This window comes from Gossypium arboreum, chromosome 4 (genome assembly GCF_025698485.1).
Source record: "Gossypium arboreum isolate Shixiya-1 chromosome 4, ASM2569848v2, whole genome shotgun sequence".
Taxonomy (NCBI): domain Eukaryota; kingdom Viridiplantae; phylum Streptophyta; class Magnoliopsida; order Malvales; family Malvaceae; genus Gossypium; species Gossypium arboreum.
Genome location: NC_069073.1, coordinates 109,374,955 through 109,385,203, shown reverse-complemented (window position 1 = coordinate 109,385,203; position 10,249 = coordinate 109,374,955). Strand labels below are relative to the sequence as shown.

The 10,249-nt window shown below is 33.8% G+C and overlaps 1 protein-coding gene across 6 annotated transcripts; it reads right to left on the bottom strand.

The window, feature by feature from the left end:
- Window positions 1–751: 751 nt before the first annotated feature.
- Window positions 752–5,660, bottom strand: LOC108460766 (auxin transporter-like protein 2). 6 transcript variants are annotated; one of them, XM_017760400.2, is made up of 9 exons: window positions 5,217–5,660; window positions 4,106–4,326; window positions 3,825–4,010; window positions 3,612–3,724; window positions 3,315–3,498; window positions 3,107–3,204; window positions 2,276–2,483; window positions 1,898–2,155; window positions 752–1,386 (listed from the first exon to the last, which is right to left on the bottom strand). In XM_017760400.2, exons 2-9 carry the CDS (start codon window positions 4,280–4,282, stop codon window positions 1,159–1,161), a joined length of 1,452 nt encoding a protein of 483 aa, XP_017615889.1. In that variant the 5' UTR covers window positions 4,283–4,326; window positions 5,217–5,660; the 3' UTR covers window positions 752–1,158. The 6 variants fall into 6 exon arrangements, with proteins under 6 accessions (XP_017615889.1, XP_052882430.1, XP_017615888.1 ...); XM_053026470.1 differs by having other exon boundaries at window positions 5,392–5,660; XM_017760399.2 differs by having other exon boundaries at window positions 4,724–5,393.
- Between the last annotated feature and the right edge of the window lie 4,589 nt (window positions 5,661–10,249).

Here is a 10,249-nt window from a genome sequence, read left to right as displayed (position 1 = left end):
ACCCACATGAAATCAGGTAAAAAGCCTAATCATGCTGCTTGTTCCCATTCTCTTTTCAGCTTTGGTGTAAATGATTTTTTTTTTAAAAAGAAAAAATAGTTCTCATCAAACTTTGATTAATTACTCTGTCACCACTGCCAAATGTGGACACTTCCACACTTTCTCTTTACAAATCTAAAGACCAAAAAGAAGAAAAAACCCCAGCAAGAACACACACCTATCAATCGAGTGCATGTGCTAGCAACAATAAATAAATAAATAAATAAATAAAGTTGAAGACCAATGAAGAAAGATGGAAATGATTAGTTAGTTAATTATAATGGTTAATTATAGGGTTGTAATTAGCCATGGAATCAAATAAGATAAATACATATATTATTAAAAATGAAGTATTTAGTTGAGTCAAAGATGAAGTGATAAGTGATATCAGTCTCAGGTTGGATGATTAAACAACTCTTATTCCTATCCTTTAAAAATTTTGATAATTCATTTGCAGTGTATACTTTTTTTTTTCTGGAAACTATGTTGTGTACATAAAAAATGAGGGAATATTTAGGAGTAAAGAGTGGCACGTGAGAAAGGGATAAGGCAACGTGCAAGCCATGTGAAAGTGGGGCGGGTCCACGGCCCACTCCTCTTCCATAGAATCTAATGTGAAGAGGGCCATTAAAACATGTCCAAAGCAATAAATTAAATAAAAACACTGTACACCCATACCCTTTGGTTTCTTTTCTTTATTATAACAACTTACTGTGGGAACATGATAGTTGTAATAATTGGCATTCCACATTAAAAATAAAGTTTCATTGTTTTGGAATGAACAACCAAAATTTTTATACATTATCTCAACCAAAGGATATGAGAAAAAGATAGTAGAAAGCTAAACATATGGTATTTAATTAGGCCTATGCTTTTGATTGCAAAGGAATCATCACAAATTCAACACACTATTTTTAATTTACTAATTTTAGAGAAGGGGTTGAGGGAAAAAAATAGAAAAAAAAAAAAAAAGACAAAATCCAGCACACATCACATGTAGGGGAGACATTGGTATCTTCCCATGTATGATACAAAGATATGGAAGGAAAACAGGGAATTCATATTGTTTCTTTCTTTGGTTTTTGTTTCTTGCTATATAAGTTTTTGGGTCGAGTCAACTCAGTGGTGGTTTGCAGCAGCTGCTGCTGCTCCGGTTGGTGGAGGTGGCTTGCATTGATAGCACTTAGCGAACAAGCCGAAAGTGTCGATTTGCCTGATGAAATTGGTCATGCTAGCCCATCCACCGAACCCAAATCCAACCACCAAAACCCACACCACTATGAAGGCATTGAAGGCATACATTGCAGTCCAGCTTGGCATGAAGAACGGAGGCTTTTCTGCTGCATTCTGCTCATGAAGATAACGTGAAAACATAAAAATTAGAGAATGGGGTTTGGCATATGTTGGAGTTGAAGACGGAAGTGGAAGGAAAAGGGTCAAGTCAGCCAGCTCATGCACATCCAATCCAACACAGTGTATACAGCGTTGCAACTGTAGCATATAACTAAATGAAAAGGACTTGCCAACTATCCAATTCTTCTCGTAATGTTTCCAAATCCAAGCCTTAAATGCATTTGTACATTTGCTTCAGACTTTTAACTCCCTCTTTTTCTTCTCTCTCCACACATTTTGGCCAAAGCTAGCTACGACTATGTGGAATAATGTGTGAAATATTGCTCATCAAACCTACCTACAGGACTGACTGTGTCCATTGCCCACTTCATTTTAAAAGACCAATTTACCCCAAATAAATAAAGATAACTACAACTTGAGTCTAGGTTAGTGGGACAACAAGATAATGGTCCTAGTGAGTTGAAACTTTTGTAAAGGAAGAGGATCTGTAACTGTGATGATTTACCTGTCGAGCAGAGGCTTTTCTGTAGGTGAGCATATGGGCTAAAGCTGGGATGATGTAGACGGTGAAGCTGACCAAAAGAGCACCGACTGCGGAGTTTATGGGGCCGAAAAAGGGGAAGATGATGGCCAGGAACCAGATTGGAATCACCACTGGCAGCCTTGCCAGCGCCCTCAAACATATGCTTTTTGTGTCGTGCATCCCAATCACCTTCTCCCACACGAAGTATAATGGAGTGCAGGCAAACCCAAATGTTATGAACTGCAGCCCATTTCATGGAATCACACTGTTACTTTGACTATTAAAAGCATGATTCCATATTTAAAGTAACTCAAGTAATAGTAGTAGTCTTGCAAGCAATGACTTAAATATGGACTAGACCTGGTGAATAAGCATTAAGATGACGGCAGCATCACGGAAACCATTCTTGGGGAGGAGAGAGAAGGCGTTGGAATGGTTGAGCAGCTCGTCCCCGAATGCCCAGTAGACGGCAGAAGCGGATGGAAGGGTTAAGGTAAATACATATAATGTGGCCAATAAGTATATGTACTTGAATTTTTGAGGCTTCCACATTGCATGCATGATTTCCCTGAAAAGATAAGGACAAAAAGAAATTCCTTTACTTAGAATTTCCTTACTTAGAAATTAAAAAAAAAAAAAAGGAAGTGTAAAAATGGGGTAATTAATAATAATGATGTTCATTCATTATTAGGTTATAGTCATTTATAAGAAGCTTATTTGGAAATATACTCAAACTACCTAAATACCCTCACGCCATTGGATGGCAGCTCAAGTAACAGGTAGGGGAATTACAAAAACGTTTCTTTAAAGTTCTTCTAATATAATACTATGATAGAGAAATTATGGTACAGGTAAAGACAAAGGAGACTAGACTAGACTAGACTAGACCAGACTAGACCAGATTAATGTCAGAATCACGGTTTAACATGGAAAAACAATTCACAAACAGTTGAACATATGACTATTATACAATTTCAATTTCCCTAGAGAAATGGAGAAAAGATTTTAATGTTCGTTTCTGAGTAAACAAAAGTAGTTTAGTTTGCAAGATTTTGTCTGGGTCTCGAACCCCAAGATTGCCGGCAAAAGCTGCAAAGAGAAGCCGTGTAGAAGCAAAAGAAAAAGGAAGAAATGGAATAGAGTGAAATCAAGTATTATTCTTGTAAGTTTTGAAGGGGAAAAAGGGCTTACACCGTCACAGCATGTCCCCCAAAGGTGTATAGAATGTTGGTGGCTCCGGTGAAGTAGAGCACTAACTTTTTTGGACCGCTGTGCGTAACTCCGTCAACCTGATTAGCAAAAAGAGAATCATATGTAAAGAGAGAAATAAAAAGCATTGCATGTGGAGGAAGACGATGGCCGTTTATTTGTTGGTTTTTAACTCTTTTTTTTTCCTTACCTGACCGTGAACAAAGGCAGCTATTGCCAAGTACCAGGCCGTATAGGTGGTCATCCCAAGACCTAGGAAAGACCAAATACGGTAGTTGTGAAAGGAAGGAATGAAAACTGTGGTTGCGCAGCAAGCTCCAAAAATATAGGTCCATGTCCTTTTGTCCAATTTATCATTGATGTAGTAAATATTGCTGTTATCATACAAGTAACAGCAATGGTTAAAAAAGAATAATACCCAGTTTCAGAATCAGCTTAAATTTGACGTTGAATGAAGAAGAAAGATGAATAGGTTACGTATATTAACCTTGCACAAGCTATAAGTTGTATGACAGATCCGAATAAGAGGAAGGTACAGTTGAAGGCAAGTCCAGCTGCCTTCCAGTATGGACCCAGCAGCCCATCAAGCACTTCAAACCACTGCAATCCCAAAACAGTGTAGTAGTTAACAACAGTGATCGTTCGAGATTGTTTTTCCTAGGGTTCTTCTGCTAACTAAGCAATAAAAAGCAACACGAACCTGGATGACATGGTTCTTGAAGCTGACGTTCTCTTTCTCTTTCCTGCTTCTGTACTCTATATAGAGCACACTGATGATATAGGCAGTCCAGCTTCCCATTAGTCCATAGAATATCTGAAGCAGAATTCCCGACAGCATACCCAGTTGAGAGAAAGAATAGGGTAGTGTCAACAGCACTTGAGCCACCTAGGGAAGAGGGAAAAATAAAAAGATAGTCACTTCAAGAGCAGAGAAGGAAATGATGGGTTGAACGTAGTAATGGTTGTGTTGGAAAAGAGTACTTGATTGGAAGCGCAGCTGAACCAGGCATCCCAAGCTGAGCCACCATGCCAGAGGAGGTTTTTAACACTAAACAATGATTGTTGTTCTTCTTCATCTTTCTCTTCTTCTCTGGTTTCAAGCTCCATCTCGGTTAAGTTTGAGACTATTGCTTCTTCTGCTTGCTTCTGAGGCAGCATTGTCTTGGTTTTTCTCTAAAGCCAATGTCTAAATCCTGGTAGATCTGGAACATATAAAAGACAATCAATGAGACAAAAAAAAAAAAGAAAGGAAAAACTATATCTATAATCAAACGGATCAGTCCCAAGATAACGAAAGTCAATAGCACCCCAGATCCAACACCCCGGCAATCTCTTCCAATACGTAGAAAAAGATAAACTAAAACTTCCATCCCATAGAGAACAAAAAGGAAATAGTGTTATTGACATTTTTCACTATCCCAACCAAAGAGAAAGAAACTTCCCCCTACCCTGACTACCACTTTGAACGAAACTTGTTTCTGAGTTGTCTCTTTCGTGTAAAGAAAGAAAAAGGATTGTAGAAAATCAAGCAGAGATCTATCAATGACCCAAGAATGAGTGGGATTAAAAGAGTGTCCTTTGCTTGAGTTGATCTATCACCTTTATTTGTTTTCTCCTTCTCAAGAATGGAAAAAGAACAGACTTTGATAAAAGTATTGTATCAGATGGAAAAAAAGGAAAAGCCAAAGAAGGTATATAGGAGGGGGCAGTGTGAGAGTTTATGAATTCTCCATCCCAAGAGTTGGCAGAGAGAAAGAGAGAGAGGGGTTTTATATGGTTCCTGAAATAATTGCCACAGTAAAGCTCCTTACTTTAATGCAGCCACCAATTTCCTCAGCTGAAAGAAAATATATATATGAAAAATGAAATCAGTGCAGTGAATCAGCCAAAGACGGCGAGACCTTAAAAGAAGGGAAAAGGAAAATATCTCACTCTCCTCCACTCACCCCACTCACCCAACTCAACTTAAAAGAAGGTATACAATGGTTGAATAAAAGACCCTTTTTGCTTCTATTCAACTAGCTATTTATATAATGATATACAGTTACATTTCATCATACAGTATTCACTATTTGTGTTTTCAACTCCTAACCTCAACAGTAAGGGGAAGAAGGGTGAGAGTGACTAAACCCCGAATTGGGAGTGAAATCAACTTGGGATTCGATGCTTGGGGGTATTGTGTGGGTTGGTTTGGGTGGGTGAGGAAAGAATTAGAGATCCAAGCGACTGAGACGTTGTTCTAATCAGAAATGAGTGTGAGACTCAACCTAACCAAAACCATTACACCCTTTGCTTTTTATAGCAGAGCCCCTTTGCCAACTTCAACAGCTAACTTATATTCATCTCTGTCAAGTGCTTGCTTGCATTTATGAAACGGTGGCTCAGTGCATGCCAGGATTATTTTATTTATTTATATCTATCTCTGAACTTCTCGTTTCCGATGCTCTTAAATTACGTTATTTTAAAGAAATACTGCTGCTGTTGGTATTGCCTAAGCTGAAGGCTGAAGCTTAGATCCAAATCCAAATATAGGGGGTCAATTAAATTCCGTAGTGTTTTGTATTGTAATGCTGGATTCATTTTTTCCTATTCAATGGAGACTTCAGCAACCCCTCCACCCAATCAATATAAAGGAAACCCCATCTCCCACTCTATCTCACCAACGCGTCAACTTAACTGCCAATCATTATTTCCACAACTTGTCCAGTGAAAAGGGGCGTTGTACGCACGCTCCTTACAGCTCTGCTGGTAACACTTTACCAAAGTCCCCCTATGTAAAGATACGATGATAATTTTTTCTATAATGCTCTCTCCAACCCAACCTATATTTTCTTTAAGAATTTAAACGTAATCATGATTATAGTTGTAACTTGAATTGAATTTGAATAATTTGAGATTTGATCGGATATTAATTTATAAGTTCAAGTTCGATTTAAGATTTAATTGAGTGATTAAAGTTGAAGTTCTATTAAATTTATTAATCAATATTTTTTATGTAAATTAATATTCGAACTTGATTCAATTTAATCGTATTCAAGCTTCAACTCGTTGGTATTTGGGTTCCTTTTGTATAATAAGAGTAAAAATATAGTTACATCAAATTCATCCATAGTTATAGAAAGATAACTGAAATCTAAAAATATATAAAAATAAAATATCATCCAGAAGGCTAAATAAAATATTTATAAAATAAATAGAAAATGCATTAATTAAAACCATTTTGATAAACCAAACGTAAACGTACAAGTAATAACCTGAAACTTGGACGGCTCAACTCATTGTGTGGCCCTTTAATCGGATGGCTTCCTTGTGTGGCCCATTGTGGCCCGCTCTCCATTATCTTCACAATTCATTAAAACAAAACCATCCTCCTCGAAATTTCATTTACTTTTGTTAGGGAAAAAAATAGAATTTATATTTATTTCAGCCTTTTACAAAGAATAAATGTAAAAAAATATCAATAAATATTAATAGTCTTCGCTAGATATCCTAATTTTGATAGGAAAAAGGTGTGGACAGATTTCAATTAAAATTTATATTATTATTTTTAAGTGTTGGTGATCCTATCTTAATCAGAAAATATTAAAAATTTAATATTCTTTTTATAAAGTAACAAATATTACTATAATTATGTGTTTTTTAATTACTTTTATATAAAATTTTAAAAATATACCCATAATAAAATCTAAATTTAAAACACCATAATATTTAACATTTCAACTATAACCTCATTTAATTTTTTATCACCTAAGTTTTTGTTTTCACCCACAAATTTGCCACAACCTTGTATAAGTTAATAGCTTGCTAAGAACATATCACTAAATCTATAAGAAAAGCTGTCATAATTAATTTATCCAAATTAAATTACTTAAAGAAGGTGGTGAGGGTGGCAATGGTGGTGCGGAGCCACCACAGGAAACACCCACGAAGACCCGTTCAAACGGGGATTTGTCGGCTTGGTGAGGGTTATGAGCTTGGCCCTCGCTACTCATCCAGCACATCTTCCACTATTTCTTTGCTCACTTCAAAAGAAAAATAAAAAAGAAAATCCATCCCAAGTTAATCCCTCTTTAGTCATTACTCAATATTTTTGCCTCTCCTTTCCATCTCCCTTTGAGCTAAGTGACTCTACATTTTGACCAGTAAAATCCACGTAATTTTTATTGTTGAAAAATATGAGAAGGCTGAAAAAATGTTTGAGGGACTATCCATTTCTTGACCAATTTTCAATATATTAGATTATTTGCATATTAGAGTTATTGGTAATTTATTGAATTAAATTTTTGGATTGTGTTAATATTGTGGAATGTATCTTCTTCATCATTGAAGATTATATCACTTAAAAAACATATATGGAGGATCGGATCATGTTTATCTAATCCCTTGGATCAAGGTAGTTAGATTGGATCGAATCACTGAAGACTTAGCTACCAATAATTCTTGTTTACCTTGTTTGTGATTATTATATTGTATTCAACTTATTTAGTTATTGTTAAATAGTGATTATGATAGATCTTCTTTATGTTTGCAAGTCTTAAAATAGTCTATATAATTGAGAGATTGTTTAGGTTGATGTACGAAATATAAAGAGTACTAATATGTTAAAATGAGGAACATTATTTGTGAGAGTGAATTTCTGATTGTAAAACCTTTGTGTTGTGGTTTTACAAACTAAGTTCTTAAGGGGAGAATTTAGTGGTGAGAAATCTAGTTTTCAAAGGTACAAGAGTGAGAAATTGTCAGGAGATATAATATATTTAAGTTCACTGGTTGTAATTGTTTGAGGATAGTGGATTATTTTCACTGAGCTAGACCCCGTTAATGTAAGGAAACCGAACTATGTAAATAAACTTTGCTATCCCTTCTTTTATTCTTTGCTTCATAGTGTTTGAAGAAGTGCCCACTCCCTTAACCACTTCTTCCAAGCACTTTGCTTGTGTGTCTCAACAATTGTTCAGGCTAACATTTTTCCATAGTACTTTGTTTTAAATTTTAGTAAAATTAGTTTTGTTATTAAATGAAATAGAACTCGTAATATTATTTTAACAAAATATTTAAATTTACATAAAAAACTATTAAAAATATTTTATTAAATAAAAATCATCTTTAATAGATTATATTATATTTGTAAATTTTATTAAAGCCATGATATGATTTTTTAATTTGAAAATAAAAAAATTAAAATCTTACCTAAATTTCAAATATTATTATAAGTGTATAACAATCACCTCTATATAATATCCACAAATTAGGTAGGCAATGAGACTATTATAAAGAATGTTGATTATATAAATAAATTTTGTTGAATCAAACTAAAGTTTTGTTTGATAATTTAAGAAATTAAGTAGTGAATTTTTAATATTGAATTTAATAAGTATTGAATTTAAATTATATAAATTTTATTGAGAAAAAAGTTATAACAATTTCTTGGTATTTACTTTTTAAGGGCTGAATATAACTATAATTGTTTGATAAATGTAAATTTTATATTTTAAAAATAAAATATAAAAATATTAAAAAAATGTTTTAAAAATATCCAAAACTAATAATAAAAGAATTTATTTTAAATTATTATGATTTAATTTTTATTTAAAAATAGTATAATGTTGTGATGAAAAGCAAATTAATGATTTTCTACTTCATTTACTTGCCATTTTTAATGATTCTTTTATAAACATATTCAATTAAGTGATTTTAAATTTTTGAAATGTATTTAAGAATTAAATTAGTCAAAAAAATTAAATTTTTGAGTGAAATATGAAGAAGCTCTAAAAGCTCAATGTGAGGTAATAAGTGCAAAAAGTAGTTGCTTGTTTTATTTTTCTTAAAAAAGCCATTGTCAAACCATTAAAAAAATAGTAAAGAGGATTTTAACATATTGGGAGAAATATCATGTATGCTTTAGTGGGAGAAGTAATGATTTTGTTGGTGTTTTCAAAGGGGATCAAAATTCGGAGCATGTTTCATCCATGCACCTCACATGGGTCCAGCAATACCAATTTCTATCTCTCCTTCATTTTCTACTATCAAATTTCGGTGTGGGAAAAAACAACTAAAGATTAATTACCACAAATATTCTGATTTAATTAGCATCTTGATCAACTTTTTCTTATCTTGATTAACCATTATTATCATCCTTTGTCAAGTAAGATCATGGAGATTGAAAAACTATAAAATTGATTGACCAAATAGTTCAAAGTAACGTTAATGTCACTGCAATACCATGCATTGCTGTCGAGCTGCTGAGTAAAAGTTATGGTCTAAAGTAAATGTAATTGTTTCCATTCACAAGAAAAGGTAAAGAAATGTGCAATAGTGATTGGTGGGTATGTCAAGCTCATAGACTTTAACCAAACCACTGAATTAATGAACTTGGTTACATGAATTAATCCTCACTTAAACTTTCATGGGAGTTAATAATGTAATCATGAAGGAATGGTTAGTGGATCTTTTGCATTGCCCCTATACTTTCCGCTAGGAGCATGCTTTTGAAAAAAAAATTATTGTTAAACAATGGAATCTTAAATTAAATAGACAAGTGGAAGTGTTTAGGGTTTTAAGTGGAGGGGCCATAACATCAACCCAAAGACGGAAATTGCCTTTTTGGTTTAGGGTAATTAGTGCCCTTTGGGGTCACTCCATGCCTAAAACTCACTGACGCAATGGTAGGACTAACCATATATTGCCCCTTTTATGGCAAATAACATGGAGGCTTACACAAAAGACAAAAGACGAAATATAAGTTTTAGAGTTGTATAACTCAAATTTTTATTAAAGAAATAATATAATGATAAACTTAGGGGATCTATAGAGGGCTTAAGGTCGAGGGTTTTAGTGCGGGGATTGGAGTTCTCTGTGGTACGGACTATGTTGCACAAGTAGAATCTATATAAAATTACATTTCTTCTATTTGATATTAGTTAGAATAAAGTTTTTTAACTTTTAAATAGATATAGTTGAAACTCCTTATGTATTATTCGATTTTCAATATTAATAAATTTTTTTCTTTTCTACCTGTAGTTTTTTTTTCTGAAAGGGATTTCACGTAAAATCTAGAAGAGATTTCACGTGAAATCTATATGTTTTATTTTTCTTTCTTATTATTTTATATTGCCATTATCCACG

Bases quoted from the DNA above. Each gene is read 5' to 3' on its own strand.
- LOC108460766 (XM_017760400.2), bottom strand. From the start codon at position 4,282: ATGCTGCCTCAGAAGCAAGCAGAAGAAGCAATAGTCTCAAACTTAACC. The intron at 3,499-3,611 runs GTTAATATACGT...GTATGATAACAG, and splicing joins CAACTTATAGCTTGTGCAAG to CAATATTTACTACATCAATG. The intron at 2,156-2,275 runs GTCTAGTCCATA...AATGGGCTGCAG, and splicing joins TCTTAATGCTTATTCACCAG to TTCATAACATTTGGGTTTGC.